Here is a 22,131-nt window from a genome sequence, read left to right as displayed (position 1 = left end):
TGTTAGTTTCATGTAGTTTTTGAGGGTTTTGTTTTTCTCTCAAGTTGTGTTAAGACTTATCTATATAATGTCATCTATAGACCATCACATAATTAGGTTTGTGGGGGGAGAGCCACATATATATGTAAGGATAACTGCCTCCCAATCCTTTCTTCATATCCTGCAACTGTGAAATATATGAATTTATGTTATATGTTTTTAGTTGTTTAGTACACAATGGAGTTTATTTTAAATTTATTATTTGTGCCATGATATATTCATTACTTATTACTTGGTTTGGACTTATGAGCTTATTAACACATTGGGTATTTGGGGTTTGCATTTCATTCTTTATATTGATTAAGTTCTTTACCATTTCAAATGGTATTAAAACCTTAAGGTTCTAGTTAATGTCTTCTTTGCACAACACAAAAAGAAAAAATAAGAAAATAAAAACAATAGCCGCCACCTGGTCCCATCTCCATTTTCTTTTTCTTTTCTATTTTTCAGTTTCCGTGATAAAGCTTTATCACCGGTTGAAGACTCAAGGCAGTTATCCAACTTTTTTTAGAAGTCCTTAAGTCTCACCACCACCGCCCCATGCTTTATCTTGTGGCAATCATTTGAGCAATTATTTACCTGTGTTTTTTACTGGCTATTATTTTCACATGGGTATATATGGTTATATATTTACTGACTCGTTATTCTCTTAGTTCAATCCTGAATTACAACTACTAAATTGCAACGACCACTTCTTTTTCTTTTTCATTTTCGTATTATTTTTTCATTGTTTAAGCCACACCAGTGACCACGATCACAGCCACTGATCTCAAACTACAACTTATTAGATTATATTTTTCTTTTTAGATCTACGGATTCAAGAGACTGCCGCCTGACCACAATCACCAACCTTGCTATGTTTCTATTTCTAGATATATGGATCTCGTCTCTTGATCTACGGATCCAAGAGACCGCCGCTGGCTGGCCTCGACACATCCCCATACGTCTACGGTTGCCATTTGTCGACTTACCTCTAGTCAATCATGATTATCATTTTGGAACCAAGGACGAATGAACTATAGCCGTGTAATCCTAGCAAAACTGGTGATATCTCTATAGTAATATATAAAACAAAGCTTCTTTTGTGTACGTGTCATTCTCACATCAACTCTTCCTTTTATCTTTTCACTTCCTATTATGTTTACCCGTGGTATACCTATCCTTGAAGTATTCTGACGGTTTTCAGAGAAGTTGTGTACGGTTAGCAGTTACCTAATGGTTTCTTCTGCATCATAAGCTCCTTCATTCCAGCATCCATCATTCATACTCGCTCTCGGTATGTCCAGAATCATTGTTCCATCTTATTTCTTTCTTGCACCAAACCATAACCTTTCTTCTTCCTTCTCAGATTCAAAGCTAAAATTGGTCAAACCGGAAGGTTTGTTTTGTGTTAACTTGATGCATTATACAACTTAAAAGAAGACGTGGATGTGAAATCAAATCGAATCAAGCAATGATCAACACAGATTACGCGATGGAGGTTGTCTGGTCCTTTTTTCTTTCTCGACACTGACCGGATTCCTTTCTTCTGGAAGGTCAGGTCCTCTTCGTCCTCCCTCAACCAAACAGTCTGGTCATCGGCATGTCTTATATATCAACCAATTACTATGCTTATTAGCTTCATGTTGAATTTTTTTCCAATTCTGGTGGTACTACTTGACATGATTATTCAACAACGTCATGACCATCGTGTTTTTCATGTGAATTAGGTAATGTGTTGTTATTGTTTCGTTCCCTGATCGAGTTTCTTTTATTGTATGTTCCAAAAATCCAACATCAGTGATTTAATGTTTGATGTATATGCGTTTTGTTATGTTTATGATTCCACAATCTGTTTGATCGGTTAAACTATTTTAAAATTAGGAAGATTAGTTGCATGTGGTTTTGTTACGGGATAGAATAATTATATCTTGAAATGGTTATTTATGGGTTTCTAACACAACAAAAGTTGATTAATTTGTTTATATATGAAGCAGAAAGTTGATGTATCAATTCCAAATGTTGTCATTGATATACAAGATTTCAAGGATACTTAAGAAAGAGTGGCCAATGGAGAAATAACATGTTAGAGATCCAATCTGACTTTATATTGCGTAATTGTATGCTTATTTTGCTTATATAGTGTTTTATGTTTATTATGTTAAGGTTTCTTTTTCATTGCTTAAATTTGTGATAATATAGAGTCAAATCATACATAGTTATTGAGAATTAATTATGGTGTTTCCTTCGCAGGTTTTAATATGGAGACCTTTAAGAGTACTAAAACACCAGCTTCACGGTGTGGGATGTCAGGGGCCGCGACAAGGTAGAGATGTTTCTTGGTTTTTTTCTATCTCTAGACACACGACTTCTTAAAAACTTTTATTAAGCTACAACAAATAAATAATCTTATATGAATAGTGACATAATGAACTTTGCATTAACTATAAGTTGAATTCTAGAACTGTATGAAAATAAGATTAAACTAAAAAAAAAAACTTGTGAAAATTGTTCAAAACTATAACTGAATTTATACTCAGGTCCGTCCGTTATGGAGGCACTACTTCAGGGTCTTATCTTTTTGGTTGATAACAATGATTGGGATAGAGTTGTTGAGGAGAGATGGGCTGCACAAGAGGTGGGTTAATTTACATGTTAATTGCAATTATCTTTGCTTTCACACATTCAACAAAGCATGTTAGTTTACGGTTCATCTCATGCTTTTTGACAATTTTTACTCCGTTAGTTGTAAAATAAGTGCATAAGAAAAAAAACCAAGAATCAAGAATGTATAGATAATGCATTGGTTTTAACCTGTTGTTTCTTTGTTGATGTCGAATTAGTCTTCCATAGGAAACCTCAATGTTCTTAATAGATACTTTGGCCCGTGTTTGCATCAACTTTAATTCGAAACAATATTTTGACCAAAACACCAATCTAACATTCATATGCTTTCTCGGACTTATAGACAAGTAAAACCTTTTTCTATTTTTAAGAGTTAAGACCACATTTTTTCTTTTATTTTATACCATTTATTTATTTGAATGTGCAACTCATTTTCTTAAGTTGGTATGTAACCAGTCTCACCTACAAGTTTGGGTTTTGAAATGATAATATTTGCTAAGAGGTTAAATAGTGAAAGGCATGATAATTCACAAGTAGAGATATTGAGAAAATTTGCAGTTGTAGTGAAACTACAATGCACATGTTGCGGCATATCCTGATTTGTATTAGCCACATGTTGTCAGTCAGTTGGTAAATTCTATTTGATTAAGCTTTGATCCACGCATGACCTACTCATGTTTTTTATAATTTAATTATATGTTGTGTAAGAATTTCTTTTTGGAATGTTTTTATAAAGTTAGTGTAATATTGGCATAATTTGAACTGTATTATGGTGCAATTGAGTCTCATGACTACATGGCTAAAATTTTTCATTCTTGATTTTCTTTTTAAAAGGGCTTAAACTTTTTCATTCGTTCATCTATATGATAATATCTTACTTGATTTTGATAAAGATTTATGATGTACTTTCCATTTGTATTTTGTGATGGTTTACGTAAGTAAATAATTCTTGACAATTACTATTGATCTTGATATTGTAAATACTTGTGTTTTTTAGGTACTAAGGCTGGTGAAGTAATGTCATCAACAATGCCTCACAAAGTCAACACCATAGACTTTAAAAACAGTGAAGGCAATCTTGGGGATAGGTAATGCAATTTTAGACCATTTAAGCATGACATTGCCTATTTCGCGTTGATTGGTATTTTCATACACTTACTCCTTTATAGTTTATATTCAAGTATATGAACCTAAATCATATGCCATAATTTCTATAACAATTGTATGTGTTGAGAAAATCTGGTGGTGTTGAAGACTGAGAAACTTAAGGAACCTAGATGTAGTTTATAAATGTTAATTATTGTAATATTATAGTGTTGGCAAATGTAATAATTAAAAAAAATGAATCCAAGTAATCAATTTTTATAATTTGCAGAGCCAAGCCCGTTTAAGTATCGCGAATGTGCGTATGATATTTAAAGCTAGGACTTTAATATACATACTTAAATGAGCACTGCTGAAGCATTTTGAAGGGTTTCATGTATTCAATTGAATCATGGAATTATAATTGGCTTTTACTTTTAGGTCTTGATAAGTATTAAGAAGTATATAATATCTACATTTATATTCAAGTGAAGTTAATATGATTCAAGTGAACTTAATATGTAATTGTAAATGAAACATTGTTAAATATTATTTGTATGTAACTATACATGTGTAATACACGGGTTTATAACCTAGTTATTATATATATTAAATAGAGGATTTTCTTTCCCTCATATATCTACTATTCATTTTACTATTCAATATTTTAATATTTTATTAATTATTATAACTACTAAATCATTAACCATAATTCAATAAATAAAAAATAATATTATTCAATGTTTTAATATTTTATTAATTATTATAACCACTAAATAATTACCCTGAATTCCATAAATAAAAATAATGATTTTTAGTTTCTTTATTTTATTATTTTTTTTTCAACTAGCTAAACTATTTAATAAACTATATTTTTAAACACAAAATTTTGAGCTTTACGTGTTTTATTTGTTTTCTTAAAGCGGTGATGGAAACCCTTCCTACTTATTTCCTTTCTATCGTCAAAGCTCCAGTTTGTGTAATTGAGAATTGTTAGAAGCGAAAAGAAGAAATTTATTTTGGGGAGGGAACTAAGATAAAAAAAATTTGTTGGGTTAGTTGGAATCGGGTTACTACCCCAAAAGAGGCGGGTGGTTTGGGGCTAACACCTCTTAGAGATGCTAATATCGCCCTTCTCACAAAATGGTGGTGGAGGTTCAAGACCGAACCGTGCGCCTTATGGAGACGAGTGATCATGTCCTTGCATTATTCCAATAGATCTTGGCCTATTTTGCCTCACTCAAACAAGCTGATGGGTACATGGAAATCAATTGCCAACATGGAAAACCATCTTTCTTTCTCTGGTCTTAAATTGTCCAGCCATATTAAAGGAGTAATGGGGATAGGGGACAAATAAGATTCCGGGTTGATCCTTGGATCTCTTAATCTCCTTTAAAAGAGATCTTTCTAAATCTATTCATGAACGCAAAAGATAAAGCTTGTTTAGTTCATTCTTGTTGTAAGGTGGTTGATGGAAACTTAAATTTGAAGTGGAGATGGAAACGATCGAATATGAATCAGTTGGAGAAGCTTGAGCTCTTGTCATGTTTAAACATCCTCCAGACAGTCACGCTAAGTAGTATACCAGATCGCTGGGTTTGGCAAAAAGATTCATCAGGCATATTCTCAGTGGCTGCAATGAAGCATGTTCTATTCAAGATGTCTAACCCCTATGTCCTGTTTATAATGAGGTGGAATAGTTGGGTTCCGTTAAAAGTCAATATTCATGCTTGGAAGGCGGAAATGGATAGGCTCGCGATTCGTATGGCGCTCTCAAAAAGAAATATTCAGGTGAATTCGGTGGAGTGTTGTCTATGTGGGGATTACGACGAGTCTAGTGACCATCTTCTCACCTCATGTTACTTTTCCACGTTAGTTTGGCAGTTCGTTAGTAACTGGTGCCTCATCCCCCCTATTTTTGCTTTATCGGTCAGGGACTTGCTTAAAATTCATGAGTATAGCAACTTGGATCGGAAGATAAATAAGGTGTTATACCGGATCATTCTCATGGCTTGTTGGTGTATTTGGAAGACAATGAACGAAGTCATTTTTCAAGGCACTTCGGCGAGCGTCTCAAAAACGGCGGCGGACATAAAATCGTTAGGATTCCTTTGGATAAAAATCGATTTTCTTTTAAAAATTTGCTTTGGAAAGATTGGTGTAATTTTTCCTTGTAATTTCCTTTTGTTGTTGGGTTCCTAGCGCCTTGCTAGTGGTTTTAATGAAAATCGTCGTTCGAAAAAAAAAACGATTTTCTTAAACTTTGCTTTCATATTTTATATAGTTCGTCTTTACAATGATCGAAACTTTTTTCACGATTTAAAATATCTCATCGTCGCACGGTTTTATATTCGTGTTTCAAATTTTGATACCTCCTTTAAAAGGTTTTTATTGGCTTACTAATTTGTGTTTACGAATTTGTGCTGGTACTACTGATACTAACCGAATTTGTATGGGTTCGCAACTGCAACGTGACGGTTTTTTGGTTCTACATAGATAATTTATTGTATTTTGGCATTGATCGGTTTATTTCTTTTGTTTAGTTTCAACTAGGGTATAGCCCGTGTTACACACGGGTGGAAAAACATGTCAACAAACATAATAAATTTAAACAACAAATTCAAGCAACACAAAACTTTTTCAAACTTTCGGACAAAAACGTTAACCATTTACATGTTCTAGATATTAAAAGTTAAAAGTTACAATAAGTTAATGTACATCGAACAACCAAAAAAATCAACAAAAGACATAAACATGTTCTTTCCTATTAAACCACCATCAACTTCTTCAAACATTCTACAAAAGAAACTCATTTTGCTCCACCACCTGAAAATATAACAAAATAATAGCATCCAAATTAAATATATTTAATAATGAGTAACATTTGAACATTAATAAAGTTGTTTTTATTAAATTGTTGTTTTTATTAAAACAAAATAACATACAACAACAAACAAAGTAAAATGACAACATACAACATTTTTCTAAATTAAACCATTAAACCAAAACGATATATCAATAAAAATCTTTTTTGACTGTAATTTTATACATAACAAATTTGATACTCCTTTAAAACAACCCATTTTGAAATATTTTCAAAATAGTTACAAAATATTAAAAAATTGAAATTAGTCAACTTCAAAAAATTATGATTTTTTTATTTATTTTTGACCAATCTTGCAACAAACTTTTAAATTAATGACATTAATATTTTGTTAAAGTTGCAAAACATAAAAACGTTTTACAATAAATGAATTTTCAAATAACTTTGAAAAGATTAAAAAAATTTATGTAGACTTTGAAAATATTTAAAGGTGAAATGATACAAAAATATATTATATACATGTATTTTAATAAAAAAATATATATTAAAAACGTGGAAACTAATTGTTATATTTAAATGAGACTATTATTAAAGACATTACTAACGAACGTATATGAATATCCCGTAAAAACAGATAATGTAATAGACACGTATTTAAGATATTGACATTTTATGTTGAGTATATAGAAAAATGAATTAAATTAGAATATATTAAATGGCTATTATTAAGTTATAAATCCGTTTACCAAAGTTTCTGGAACTATCAAAACTAACAGTCGGTCAACAATATTAAAGGAAGTTATTAACTTTAAAAATTTTAGAAAACACCGACCCACATTATAGTCATCTCCAAAAATAAATAAATAAATTATACTCAACATATTTATTTGAAATTCGAATTATTAATTTGAATACACGTAAAAAATAATAATAATAAATAATGACTTTCAACTTTATTATATGATTTGATTAAATTAGAATATAATAAATTGTTAAGTTATAAATCTGTTTACCAAAATTGTTAAACGAAATTTTTAATAGTCAAAGATCCTAAATACAAAAAATATTACAAAAATCATGGCATAATGTAATCTTGAAATTATTGCTTTTTTTAGTCGATCCATAATTAATATTATTTTATTACAGTCAATGAATTCTGCATTCAATTTTGTTACAAACCCATTATCATTAATTGTGACATTTATGTCTAATTATAAATTGGTCAAACATACAAGATATGAAGATTGTGGAGACTGGAAACTAATAAATATAATAATATTGACAATGGAAACAAAAATTTTCCATAACTAACTGTAATATATCTTTTTTTAGAATTCAAATTCAAATAATATTTCGAATTTTTATAGTGCATTAATTGTTACAGTTTCCATAACCAAATGATTTCACTCATTAGCATTAATTGTGACATTTATGCCTCATTATACATTTGTCAAACAAAATAGATGAAAAATGTGTGAAAATTAGGAACTACTCAAAACTTAATCTTACTAACGGAGATTGACAATAATATTGACACTTGAGAAATAATTTTTGGAAGTGCAAAAATTATACATAAATACATAAATAATAACAAAAATATACATCAATATTAAACAAAAATACATAAATACATGAATAATAACAAAAATATACATCAATATTAAACAAAAAATAAGAAATCTTATCAACAAATCCTCAATCCATGAAATTAACTATATAAAGTTGGAGACATAACCTGAAATGAGAAAATTAAATATTAATATTAATATCACATAATAAATAAATTACCAATTATAGAAGATTTGAATTATGTAAACAAATATTCTAATTGATGACCGGAATATTTGAATCGTGTTACCGGAAAAATGAAATAGGAAAAATCTCCATTGTATCTTCGATTTTGATATAGAACCTAAAGAGATTATAAGAAAATCATATAATAATTAATATAAATACAAACAAAAATCTTACCGGAAAACCGTAATAATTTCAAAATATCAATTCAATCTTGGATTTTGATATACAACCTAAAGAGATTATTACAAAATCATATAACAATTAAAATAAATATAAAACCATATCGGAAAACCTTACCGGAAAATGATATTACCTTGCCGGAAAATCATATAACATTGTTGGCCATTAGAGTATAATATATAAACTTACCTGAAAACGATTAATCCCGATCTACTAACATGTGTACCACAATATTTCACTCTCGATCATATATATATATATATATATATATATATATATATATATTGATATGGGATCGTAAACTGAAATGAGATTCAAAGGTTTATAAATATGATGTTGATAGAAAAAATAAAATATGTGGAATTAAACATTAACACGTTAGAAGCATAGTTGAAATCTAAAATTTGTGACAGAAGCATACATAGTTGAATTTGTGACAAAAATCTTACTGGAAACTTTACCGGAATACCTTACCGGAAAACCGTAATAACTTCAAAATATCAATTCAATCTTGGATTTTGATATACAACCTAAAGAGATTATTACAAAATCATATAACAATTAAAATAAATATAAAACCATATCGGAAAACCTTACCGGAAAAAGATATTACCTTGCCGGAAAATCATATAACGTTGTTGGCTATTAGAGTATAATATATAACCTTACCGGAAAATGATAATTAATCCCGATCTACATTACCGGAATTTAGAAGATGGTGGATGGTGGAGTTAGTAAACCGAGAGAGAGAGAGAGAGAGAGAGAGAGAGATTAAAATGACTTGAGTGGAAAATCTTAAGGTTTAAATAAGTTTTTTTTGGGTGTTTGGTCAACGTGACATGTGGTAGCCTAATAGAGAATATGTGAATGGAAAGTTGCTGACTGGATTGCATATGTGGACAACCTAGAAGAAGGCCATGTGTACAATTGTATTGCTTTAATAGTATTTAAAGATGTCGTAAGTTGATACAGACTGACTTCGTGTCGACTTGCAACGAGTTATGGTTTAACGTTTTAGTTATGTTTTTGTTCGATTTAACAGTCCCGTTGCGAAGCGCGGAGTCCTAAATCCTAGTGTTTTTTAAAGATCGATGGGACAAGCGGGGTGTGTCAAAGTCAGCACGACGACCACATGCATTTGAAAACCAAGACTACGATCCATTGCTATGCAGTTTTTTAGTTTTTTTAGTTTATTGAAAACTATGGTGGCACATATATAAGCGAATCATGGATAGCACAATCAAACATAATATGAATGACAACATCAAACGCAATATGGATTTGTAGGCAAAACTTTGGATTTTTGAGTCAATCGAATCATGTCTATCTTATAATTATTTGTTTTTTTTATGTTGTTTTGTTTTCTAGTCATAGTGCCCAGTTTATGAGAGTATGAGTGCAGATCGAGATGTATTGGATATTAGGCTTGTTATTAAGAGCCCACAAGCCCATTAAGCATTTAAGGTTTGCATTTCGTTCTCTGTGTATTGTAATACAATTATTCAATATTAAATTATTAATCAATTCGATTAATCTTTTAACATCTTACACCCCCTATATACAAATACTAATGACGTATAATAGTATGTATTTAATGTAGAATTATCATGTTCTTTATTACATTTTATGATTGCAAGTTTGCAACTTTATCAATCACGAAACATTTATTAATTGGTTTACCAATCATATTCTCCGTTTATGTCAATTATCAGATTTTTGGTACCGGAATACTTTTTTTAAGAACAAAAGAACATAAACAATACATTATTCTTGGTCAGCATAGCTTCACAATTCACAAAATACATGCAACTACAAAGAGAACAATGAACACAAACACGTACGGTGTGCATATGTGATCATCTTATGTGCTTTATTAATTTTGATTTTAGTTAAGGTGTGTGTACAAATTCAAGTTTGAGAAGAAGAATTGTGTTTAATTAGTTTTTGTTAAGGTATATATGTGCATGCATGTGAGCATATCATAGACAAATACTAGTGCTAGCTAGTCTACAAAAAGGATAATATCACCGACCGAAAATTATCAACAGAAAAATCTCAAATAAAAACTAACGTGGCTGGATTAGATCGAGAGATCAAGAATCACAGTGGTTAATGGATGTAGACATATTTGAGTAGAACGATTAATTTAGGAATAAATTATCCCAATTTTATTAACCAAGAAAATAACTTAAAATTTGATTACAACTCAACATAAACTCGTTTAAACTAAAATATAATAAAAGCAATTTAGATAATTAATGCAAACTTAATAATTATTTATAACCCTTTAATTAACTTTAGTTGTACTATAAGACTCCTTCCTTGTATTGCAAGCCACATATAGTTAAAGGATGATATGGTAATCAACTCCAACAAATAAATATGTTCACGAGACGTGTGCTAGGTAATAGCTAGGTATACATTCAACTTTGGAGAAAAAAGATAACAAGTTAGTGTTGTAATCAATTAATGTTTCTGTTATAAAAAAATTCTTGAATTTTGTTTGTATACATTAATACATGTTAATACAAATTTCCAGCCGCAGAAATCTAATGTTTTAATTGTAAACCATTTATATTTGATGAGGATGTGATATGTGAATTGGCAAACTCTTATTTTCATTAGCTGGAGTCACCAACTAGATCGACACAAAAAGGAAAAAAAACACGAGTTGTAAAAAAATAGTGATTTGGCCAAAACTATTTCATCACACAACTTGTTGAGGAAGAGTCTTCCAAATGAGATACTGGACGACAAAAATAAGAAAGAAGAAAAATTAATGAGCGTGCCCGATGTGCAACAGGAGGCTATCGATGCGTATCATATGAACATGGATTTGCAAATGTTTACAAATCCGCACGATTATTTAAAAAAAAAACCCTTGAAATTAACGCTTAGCTGAAAACAAGAGGTTGCAAACTAATATGGTGTCAATATCTCTTATCGGTCCATTTTATTTTTCACTTCTTCATAAATCTTCATGCGCCCCCAAACACCTTTGCATATTTATAAATCTCATCGTTTATTATCTAATCCGTATACTACACGGCTCACGATTTTATTAAGGGAAATTCGGCTTAAGTGGTAAGTTACCTAATTATAGGATTAGTGTAAAAAAGGGATATTCGTGACGTAGTCAACTTCTTAAAATAAAAGATAAGAATCCGATATTTGCAGTGATTCTAAAAGATCCTTTTTATACGGCATTAATTTGTATTATTATACTATTAAATTATATCACCTTTAATTCTTTTGAATTTTTGCTTTATTATTCTTTCTTATTCATCCCACCCAATTACACCCTCAGTCTTATCTCACTCGCTTCTTCTTCTTCAAAGTTAAGGCTTTTGTATATGTTGATCTTGTTTGTGGGTATGAATTTGGTGATTTCTGGGTGTGTATGATTAGGGGTTTTGATGTTATGAACTCGAATGCATCTTTTGAGTATTCAAGTTTAGATTTTTATTTTTCTTTATTTGGTGAATTTGGTTTGTATGTGTGAACATGTGATTGCTTCTTTTGACTTCTAGGGTTTTCTTTTTCTTTGATTGTTACTATTCAATTTTGATAAATTCATAGAAAGATGATGAATTATTAGTGTCTTCTTTCAATTGTATATGTATGATCTTGTTAATTATTTGGATCTTTATTCAATTCCCAGTATTGAGGTACCTTTGACTTGAAACCAGTATAACTTTAAGATTAATAATACTCACTTTTGCAGTTTTGCTACGCGTTATAATAGGGATGTATTTAGTGACTTACTTTGGGTATTTTCGATGCGTAATATTATCATTAGTTTATCTTAAGCCATTTGCTAATTATAAAGTCATTTGAATACATTATGTGATTTTGACATGCATTAGTTAAATTCTTTAAGGTGCAATGGAGGTTACTACCAGACAAATGTCCTTACTCGTTGGAACCTTTGGAGTATTGTCCTTCATACTCGGCGTTATAGCTGAAAACAAGAAGGTATTATTATTATTATTATTAACTTTTCATCTTTACCCTTTGCTTATAAGATTTCAACCGGCCATTAGCATAACGGGAATAAGTAATTGACCTTTCTTCTATTTTTTATTTGCAGCCGGCATCTGGAACACCGATAACAGGGAAGGATGTTGTTATCTGCAAGTATCCATCGGACCCGACAATCGCATTGGGTTATTTGTCACTCGTGTTTCTTCTTATCTCGACTTTGGCAGGAGGATTCTCATTGTTTTATCCATACAAAGGGAAGTCTATTCCGTGGCCTGCATTGTTTCAAAGCACCAGTTTCTTCGTATTCTTCCTCATTGCTTTGTGAGTACCTTTATCTTGAATATTGTTATTAAACTTAGTGCACAAGTGAGGAATATACATGAAATACACCTTAATAAAACAAAGTTTATAATCAATAACTTTTACTAATCCTGACACGACTAAACAATAATCAGCTTGTGTTTTGTCATGCGTGACCTGTTTAATATTGTTCATATTCACAAGTAAAACATTAGTTAAATAACTTCTAAATAATTGACTTGACAGGGGTTCAACTGGACTAGCAGCTGCAATGCTATTGTGGCCAACAATAACCGAGCAGAAACACCGTGTCAGCAATGTCCACTATAACCTTGAGACAACATGCCCGACAGCAAAAACCGGACTGCTTGGTGGTGGTGCATTTCTAGCTCTTGATGCTGCTCTTTTCTGGCTGGTTTCACTCATGTTGGCTGATAATGCAAGAGAGGATTATTTTGATGATGTTAAAGCTGCTGGCGGTGATGCTCTGGAATACGATGCTGATGGAGTCGTTAAGGGCAGTGCTTAAAATTAGTTTCTGTTCGTGATTTGGTTTATCATTGTTCGGTTATAACTGGAGTTTATATTATTTTCAAGTTGCAAGTATGGTGGTCTATACTGAAGTGTAAATTCAGTCTATCTTATTATTGGTGTAAAACAGGTTTATGATAAAGTTTAAAAGTATGCTATTTGTGTTAAATGAGTTGTTGATAGATTTAGCTTACGTTTTATTTTTAACGGGTCAATTTAAACTTTTTGATGAAATGTTTGATACACATTCAATATTAAAATTTAGTACAGAAGTGTTAGCGAGCACCCGACTGGATCAAATTAGCCCGCCCACTGATACATTATGATCGGTATTATAATATTTCCCGTTAACGACGTGTTCCATCTTATGGTGTCGAACAGTTTGAATGCTTAAAAGACTTAACAACAAACCAGTGTCATTTCAATTAGAAACAAAATAAAGTGAGTACAAGAACATTTTGCAACATGATATAAAATGGCAATGATATCATATCCAACGTCTACGATGTCGTGAAGAAGACGATTGATTCGCTCGTTGAAACCATCGATCCCATCCACCATCAGCCGGCCCTCTAGTCCTGCTCATCATGCATATAAATATAATCAACACAAACACCTAATGCATAAACTATTTACACCAAAACAATAACAATGAACTTACACAGGAAGTAGAGCATCCGTACTCGATTCAACGCTTGATATCAATCTGCACGTATACGAAAACCATTATTAAAATTAATAATTTATTTTCAATTCACGTACTCATAAAAATATTTATGGGTAAATTCGTTTTAATGTATCGTCCTATCTAGTTCCTTGCCAGGCACTTTTTTCTTTTTATAATATTCACGTATTCATTAAATAAAAAACTATGGGTGGGTTTACTTTCTAGTTGTTTTATTTTTTATAATATAGTTGTCGTTTTAAAAAAAAGTTAAAGTAACGTACTGGCCACACACAAGGGACGCTTCACCGAGCGTCTCGAGCTGATCCAGCTCTTCCTGGATGAGCTGGATTTGCTGATTATGTTGAGAAATGATGGCGGTTAACCGATGCTTGCCGATGTAATTCGAAGATGTTGTATTGGATTGTGAACGGGATGTAGGAGGTCTATCATTGCCGTTGGGTTGGGAGGTTGAATCCATGATAAGATGAATTGAATTAATAATAATATGATGGGTGGGTTGGGTTGAAGAAATAGAGATTTGAGGTTGAGGATGGTGCACATGAACAAACCGATGGAGTTGAATGTGAATGTGAAGTGGCTTACGGGCACGTGGGTGTCTATAAATAGTTGAGTATTTTAAAGGTAACTTTAATAGTAGAGTTTTTTTTTCTTTTCTAAAAAGTATACTTTTATAAATAACCAGTAAAAGCGTTGAACAAGTACCATCCACAAGCCAAAGAACCGGCGGACCAACGAAACAACACAACTACATGAAAACAAAATTACACTAATTTGACCAATCGATTTGGTCCTTGTTCAATAAATAGTTATACTAAATAAATCCTAACGATTTAATCTCTCCAATTATTAAATCGATCTTGACCACATTCTTTGCTTTTCAAATGCTCCAACAAGCAATTAACATAATCCCATGAAACACCTCATTCTCCTTATCCCGAAGCCCCCCCCCCCCCCCCGAGTTGAACAACTTCAAGACATCTCTAACAGAAAAACCAAATATAGATGAGACCTTGCACCAACGTTTAACATAATCCCAAACCACCGTGACCACCATACAACCTGTCATTATGTGGTCAATTGTGTCCAACCCAAACTCACAATGAGGGGCATAAACTCTTCACACCTTGGATTTTTATATTTTGATTTTTAAACCTTTTGTCTAAATGCATAGGAAGAAATAAAATATTTGTCATTGTGTTTCCGAGTCTCACTTAAAGAGAAAGAGAAAGGAAGGGGAATTAGAACAGGAAAGAAAGCTATGGGAAGGAAAATGTGTGATTTCATTTCGTGTTCCTGAGTTTAATGAAAAGAAAGGGAAAAGAAAGAAAATTATACATTTTAGGTGTTCCCGAGTTAAGAGGAAAAGAAAAGAAAATACAAATTTTCAATTATACCATTTAAGTAAACTATAACTGGAAGTTAGATATGAAGGTAATTTAGTAATTGATAAGAATTATAATATTTTTTCTAGTAATCTCTCCAATTCGAGAGGATGTGTATATACTCCTATTTTCCATCATTTTCCCTTCTTTCTTATAAAATCTCAGGAACATGGTTTTTTCATCTTTTCCTCTATTTTCCTTCTCCTCCCTTAGTTAAATGAACCCGGGAAAACAATATTAAAATATATGATTTAATATTAATAAAGTATTTCATTTTCACAGTGTTCTAAAAATTATATGATTTCTCAAATGTTTCTCAACCATAATAACTAAGTCTATGCTCTCTAGATTGAATGAACGTTTGAAATTTTGGTAAACAATAACTCAACCCACATGCACCTTCTTTGACATATCAATGAAGTGAATGAACCTATCACGATCACGATCAAGATAAAAATATCATAAACTAGTTCCACATCCCTTTAGCTATGATTGTTAGTCACCCGTACGACATTCGTGGTGTCATGATTGGATCTGTCACTATCCTTCCTAACTATCAAATTTTCATGTTAATTGGGTCAAATACGAAGGTAACCCACTCTTTTCCCTCAATTATAGAGCTCGTTAAGTCTCTAGATCAACACAACTTTCTAATAAACAAGTAATGGTAGTATGGCATTGGTAATGTTCATGAGTAATGATTCACAATGACATTGCTTACACGTCTAGGCATATAAGAGCTTTAACATATATGACAATTGTCTAATGAGCACGTATGTGTAAGTCACGGACCTCGAACGAATAGGTCAACAAACATGACATGATGGCAATAAATAAATAGTAACAAATGTAATGATAGTCAGATATACGAGGACAATATGTCTAAAGGGACTACCTAGAATAAAAGGGAAATTGTAAAGTGATACAAAGGTAACTTGCAAAAAAGTCAACCTCTTTAATATGACATCTCACATAATGTTGTCAGGAACATAACAAGGGTTTTTTTTTTTTTTTTGAAATATATGAAAACTCAAATCCAATGTCCTTGGAGCATAGATGTTTGTCAACAAAAACAAGAATGAAAGGAGACATTGTTCACGATAAATGGCATCATCACAAGGCAGAGGAGACGATGAAGGGGGCACTGAGGTAATTAAGGAAAGCGGCAATGATGGGTGTTGGCCGGTGGGTGCGATGATGGTTTTAAACTTTCAGTCCAAGAGTAAGAGCGTTGTTTAGGTTTACGTGTTACGCACTTACGTGTGATGCATTTATGTTCAATGGAAAATCATAACACATCGAAATTTCAAAATTTATTGAGAATATAGTCCCATCTTCTATTTGAATATTGATATGTTTTCGTTTGGTCTTTCAAGTAATATCTAATACGTAGATATGTCATGTCTTCTTCATGTGATGGCTATTTGAAGTTGGTTATGCAATTGGATAGGTAAAGAAGACGAAACAAACTTAAGCTAGTCTTATATGATTGATTTCCAAAGCTACAAACGAATTATTTTTTCAGTTGAGTATCTTATAAAACAAAACATTTATATATTTTTAAGAAAATAAAGTATAATTGTGCTCTACCTTGGGAGATGCTTAGAGGTGCAAATGAGCCGCTTTGATCATAAGCTACTTGAGCTTGAGCCTTATATAGAAAACTCGTTTAAACCCGTCGAGCCCTATATAGTTGATCACAACCTTGTATATTTTTAAATTTTACCTTTTATGGACATCTATGTATTAGTTTCACACTGCACACCCGGGCTTGAGCTGAGCTTTGGCTCGTTTAAAGTATTAAACGGCTCGAGCCAAGCCTAGGTTCGTTCAAGGTTTTTCCTCAAAATTCATAAAAACAACAAAAAAAACGTGTATTATAATTAACAAATAATAAACGAGCCCAACCCGACCTTAGAAAAACAAATTAAGAGCCGAACTCAAATTTTAGCAAAATTGCCAAAAGAGCCAGGCTCGATCTCGAGCTCTTATAAGTCAAAACGACCGTTGGCTTGACTCGACTTGTTTACACCCGACCGTAGCATAAAAATAAAACCACTTCTATTCGACCATTTGAACCAATCAGAATGTCCTCTCACGTCATAACAGCTGCCACGGCGGCTGCCGCCGTTAAGCAACTGTTATTCCGCCCTTCACTCACTCTCCCACCGCCGCATTGCCACCGCATACCCTCTTCTCTTCTCTTACTCGCCGGTTACTCCACAACCTTATCTTCTTCTTCTTCTTCTTCCACCCGTAACGCTAAAAAACTAAACAGAACAAACAATTCAATTACCAACAACACCCGCAGAGTATTAATAGATTCTGTCGTCAAGAGAAGAACCCGATCGGATAAAAAGTTCGACGAGGACAGCCTCCGTCAGTTCGGCGACACCGGGAGTCATATTCCGGTGATGCTTGGTGAGGTGTTGGAGGTTTTCGATTCTCGCAAGCTTCACACTTTTGTTGATTGTACTCTTGGTGCAGCTGGCCATTCTTCCGCTGTATGTATCAATTTCAATTAAATCAGTTCAATTTGTTATCTTTATATGTTAAAAGTTAAAACCCACAAATTATATTTAGGATTTAATTTACCCAATTGAGTGAACATGAATGATGGTTTATTAGGGGGTGCTTGTGAACATGGTTTGCTTTGCTTATTCGAGTCAGGTGTAGGCAGTGTTGCAAAAATCCCGACTAGGCGCCGACCCGATTAATCGCTAGTCCCCACTTCACTGATAAAATTTGGGCTAATCGGCCAATTAACCGATCAATGGTCAAATCCAGGACTTAATCAGCGGTTTCCAGCGAGATTCCAGCCGATTTCCGGCCAAAATGTGTTTGTGTACATATAAAACTAAAAATTACGTATAAAATTGTGTGCGTGTATATATAAAACTAAAAATTATACATTATAGTCTGATCTGATTAATAACGATTAATCGTTAGTCCCCACCCCACCGCCCGACTAGCGACTAGCGATTTTTACAACACTGGGTTTAGGTTGTTATTTTGTGTTTGATTTAAGTTTGTTGGTGGAGATTGTAGATTATTCGGGCTCATCCGGAGATGGAGACGTATGTTGGACTGGATTGTGATCCGGTGGCGCATGGAAAGGCAAAAGCTAAGATTGATTTGATCCAGACGGAGAACGAGAAACTAAAGACGCATACTTTTTTGAGGAATTTTAAGAACGTTAAGGCAACGTTATGTGAGGTTGATGAAAAGGTTCTGATTTCGGGAGTCGATGGGATATTAATGGACTTGGGTATGTCATCAATGCAGGTAAGTGAAATGTTAATTCTTTATATACCATTCGGGAGTCCATGTAACAATTCTCTCATTATACATACATAGGGTGATAAGGATGCAAATGAGCCGAGACGAGCCCAAGCTTGATGAGGCTCAAGCTTAGCTTGTTTTGACTTGCAAGAGCTCGGCTCGTTTCGAGCTCATTTTCTAACCCCCGAGCGTGGCTCATGAGTTCTTTTTCAAGCTCAAGCTTGGCTCGGTTCGGCTCGTTTATCATTCATTAATTAATGTATATACACTTTTTTATTATTTTACATATTTTGAAGAAATCTTAAACAAGCCTAAGTTCGGCTCAGCTCGAGCTCGTTTGCAGTACTCTAAATGAGCCAAAGCTCGGCTCAAGTTCGGTTGTGTAGTGTGAAATTAATACATTGAAGTTCAAAAGGACTAAAATTTTGAAAATACACAAGGCTCGAGGAGCCTAAATGGTCTTCCCATACAAGGCTCGAGCTCGGGCTCAATAACTAAATGACCTTTATTTGAGGCTCAGGCTTGGCTCGTGCTCAATAAGTCTCGGCTTGTTTCAAGCTTTTAATCGAGTTGATCTCGAGTAGCCCGTCTCGTTTGCACCTCTATGCGCACATAGATACTTATAATAATCCTTTCTTGTTTTCATATGCAGGTAAACAACGCCAATAGAGGATTTAGTGTGCTCTGTGATGGACAGCTTGATATGAGAATGGATCCTCAGGTAACAACAGTCGTGTGTAATTTCTGATGGTATTTTAGAGTAAATAGTTAACTTTTTATAAAGAAAAGTATATGTTTTGTTCACTTAACTGATTGAAACAGGGGTATTACAGGCAAGTTTGACAGCAGAAGACATACTGAACACATGGCCCGGGTCCGAAATAGGGCAAATATTGCGTGATTACGGGGAAGAAAACAATTGGCGGGCTCTTCAGAAAAAGATTGTAGGGGCTCGTCTAAGTGGCGGATTGCATTCTACTGGTGAACTTGTAGATGTTATTAAGAGTTGTACATTTGGTGGAAAAGGTATGCTGTCATCTTAAGTTATTGGTTTTAATGCATCTGTTAGTTATAAAGGGCCAATTCGGGTTATATTTTTTTCTCTGATGGGCGAAATTTAAAAATTTAAGCTAAAAGGAGATTGCAAACATGTTGAAGGTTGTTCAAGCTTATTCAAACTACATAAACTTTCAAGGAAGTATTTTAAAAGGGTATTAGATTATTATTGTTATAATATAGTTTTTGTAATGATATTGAGCACATTAATTATTTATGAAATTAAATGAAAGAAACAAAAGGTGTTTGTGAGTCGACCCAACCAACCAGTAGTAGGAATTTGTTTTCTGATATTAACCTGTTTTGACCCGTTACACTTAGGGGTGTGCATAGGTCGGTTTTTGGCTTAAACAATACAAATACCAAAAAATTGGTTTTTGAAAGCGTTTGTTTTTGGTTTTCTTTATGGGTTCAGTTCGGTTTTGTTCTTGTCGAGTTTTGTGATTTGGGCTGGAAAAAATAGCCCAAAATATTGAATTTGAGCCTGAAAATTTGGAGCTAATTTTTTCTGTTAATTAATGATTTTTTGGGCTACGCCATTTATTATCTTTCTATAATTACTTAACATTCAAAAATAAAAGTTATAATCCATAAATTTAATGACAAAAGTCAGTTTTTATGGGTTCGGTATTTTCAGTCCATGCAAAACCGAAAGTCAAATCCGAAATTCAGTTTTTGAAAAAAGTCAAAAACATAAAACCAAACCGTCGATTTTATATTGTAACTTTAGAATATGCTTATCGAGCTTGTGAAAGTCAGATTAACAATACAAATTTCATAAACAGTACAACTGGCAAATTGCTAGTATTGTTGGTAATTTTGCAAATGATTATTATGAAGTGGCATGATGACATGGCACCTGTATTGTATAATAAAATTGATGCATTGATGATGTATGTGACAGGAGGTAGACAAGGTTGGATAAAAACTGCAACAAGAGTATTTCAGGCACTAAGAATAGCTGTTAACGACGAACTCAAGACACTAGAGTCTTCATTATACGACTGTTACAGCTGTCTTGCACCTGGGGGGCGGCTTGCGGTTATATCTTTTCACAGTCTGGAGGACAGAATTGTGAAACAAACGTTTCTTAATATCATCAACACGGATTCATCTGATGAAAACAAAAGAGAATCTTTGTTGCCCGTGTCCGTGAATTTGACGAGTGCTGATTCTGATGTAAAAGAAGGGTGGGTCAAACAGACGGTCAATGGGGTCGGTGGAATAATCCTCACAAAGAGACCTGTAACACCTTCTGAAGACGAAGAGAAAGTAAATGTTCGGTGCAGGAGTGCTAAACTCAGGGTTATACAAAGACATTGAAGTAAAACCATAAGGGCATATTAGGAATAGAGTATAATCTTTTAGTGAGATTTTTACATTTGTTGTAAGATGACTAGTTTTCTTTTTGAGTTTTTTAAAGTCTAAATTAACATAAGTTTTCTATAAACTAAATAAAATAAACTCTATTTAGTTTTTAGAGTAACTAAGAACAAAAGGTTGGTTTTCTATCTTAAACAACTGATGTCAGTTTAGTATCTGCTGAGGGGTGGAACCAGTGGGGCGGGGGCGTAAACGAATTGAGTCAGGCTTGAATTCATCTTGCTTAATTTATGACACAGCTCGAGCTCAGCTCGTTTCGAGCTCTATATACGCGGATTGAACCCAACTTGTTAATGAAATTATAATTTAGGTGTAACAAAATATATATTATTTAGTTATTTATATTATGACTTTACACATAGTAATCTCGAGCTTGTTTATTAACCGAGCTCCAGTGTTGAGCTTGTTTAAGCTCGGATCATTTTTAGCGTTAAGCTAGAAAATCTTGAACTGCTAAATGGGGGTCCGTCCTTCGGTCTTGAAATAGGTTGGATTTTTATTTTTTTTTTTGTATATAAAATTAGAGTTATTAGAAAAATGAGTCGAGCTCATAGTTATAATCGATAGATAAGATAATATTATGACGATTACACATCAAGTTCTTTTTTCTTTAACGACAAATAATCTACTCTTTTGCCTAGGCTTGAACCTTGGACCTCCCATATATATATTTTTTTGAACTAACTCTTTTTTCCCAACTATTACATCACATGTCTCTAAGTTAAACTAAACCGATCATTCGGTTGCAAAGCATATATTTTTACCACTGGTACCCCATCTAACAGCCTATTTTTTAAAAATAAGAAAAGAAACAGTTTTTTTTTTTTTCAACTCAGTCATGGTTTTGTAAAATTTGCATTAATTAATAATGGGTATGGGTAAGTTTCAAAAAAAAAAAAATGGGTATGGGTGGGTTGATTGGCAATCTGAAGGAGTTGGTGCAATGCAAGCCACGTATGGTTATATGATTGTTCACTTTATCTCATCTCATTATAATA

The 22,131-nt window shown here is 32.9% G+C and overlaps 3 protein-coding genes across 3 annotated transcripts; 2 read left to right on the top strand and 1 right to left on the bottom strand.

Moving 5' to 3' along the window:
* Positions 1–12,359: 12,359 nt before the first annotated feature.
* Positions 12,360–13,511, top strand: LOC143540674 (uncharacterized). The gene is made up of 3 exons (XM_077033673.1): positions 12,360–12,502; positions 12,618–12,832; positions 13,058–13,511. Exons 1-3 carry the CDS (start codon positions 12,413–12,415, stop codon positions 13,338–13,340), a joined length of 588 nt encoding a protein of 195 aa, XP_076889788.1. The 5' UTR covers positions 12,360–12,412; the 3' UTR covers positions 13,341–13,511.
* Positions 13,512–13,752: 241 nt separating this feature from the next.
* Positions 13,753–14,494, bottom strand: LOC143540663 (guanine nucleotide-binding protein subunit gamma 2-like). The gene is made up of 3 exons (XM_077033661.1): positions 14,291–14,494; positions 14,004–14,048; positions 13,753–13,920 (listed from the first exon to the last, which is right to left on the bottom strand). The coding sequence occupies exons 1-3, from the start codon at positions 14,485–14,487 to the stop codon at positions 13,830–13,832; spliced, it is 333 nt and encodes a 110-aa protein (XP_076889776.1). The 5' UTR covers positions 14,488–14,494; the 3' UTR covers positions 13,753–13,829.
* Positions 14,495–17,499: 3,005 nt separating this feature from the next.
* LOC143540652 (uncharacterized) lies at positions 17,500–21,334 on the top strand. Its single transcript, XM_077033653.1, has 5 exons — positions 17,500–17,916; positions 18,461–18,697; positions 19,347–19,415; positions 19,528–19,720; positions 20,655–21,334. Exons 1-5 carry the CDS (start codon positions 17,500–17,502, stop codon positions 21,071–21,073), a joined length of 1,335 nt encoding a protein of 444 aa, XP_076889768.1. The 3' UTR covers positions 21,074–21,334.
* The last annotated feature ends 797 nt before the right edge of the window (positions 21,335–22,131 follow it).

Source organism: Bidens hawaiensis, unplaced genomic scaffold, assembly GCF_021521415.1.
Source record: "Bidens hawaiensis isolate Kalapana, Puna unplaced genomic scaffold, B.hawaiensis_p1.1 tig00000820_1, whole genome shotgun sequence".
Lineage (NCBI taxonomy): Eukaryota > Viridiplantae > Streptophyta > Magnoliopsida > Asterales > Asteraceae > Bidens > Bidens hawaiensis.
This window is presented reverse-complemented; position numbering and strand designations above follow the sequence as displayed.

Coding starts and splice junctions, on each gene's coding strand:
- LOC143540674 (XM_077033673.1), top strand. CDS start 12,413: ATGGAGGTTACTACCAGACAAATGTCCTTACTCGTTGGAACCTTTGGA. Junction 12,503..12,617: donor TTATAGCTGAAAACAAGAAG/GTATTATTATTA, acceptor TTTTATTTGCAG/CCGGCATCTGGAACACCGAT. Junction 12,833..13,057: donor GTATTCTTCCTCATTGCTTT/GTGAGTACCTTT, acceptor TTGACTTGACAG/GGGTTCAACTGGACTAGCAG.
- LOC143540663 (XM_077033661.1), bottom strand. CDS start 14,487: ATGGATTCAACCTCCCAACCCAACGGCAATGATAGACCTCCTACATCC. Junction 14,049..14,290: donor GCGTCCCTTGTGTGTGGCCA/GTACGTTACTTT, acceptor GTATACGTGCAG/ATTGATATCAAGCGTTGAAT. Junction 13,921..14,003: donor ACGGATGCTCTACTTCCTGT/GTAAGTTCATTG, acceptor CATGATGAGCAG/GACTAGAGGGCCGGCTGATG.
- LOC143540652 (XM_077033653.1), top strand. CDS start 17,500: ATGTCCTCTCACGTCATAACAGCTGCCACGGCGGCTGCCGCCGTTAAG. Junction 18,698..19,346: donor TGGGTATGTCATCAATGCAG/GTAAGTGAAATG, acceptor TTTCATATGCAG/GTAAACAACGCCAATAGAGG. Junction 19,721..20,654: donor TTGTACATTTGGTGGAAAAG/GTATGCTGTCAT, acceptor TGTATGTGACAG/GAGGTAGACAAGGTTGGATA.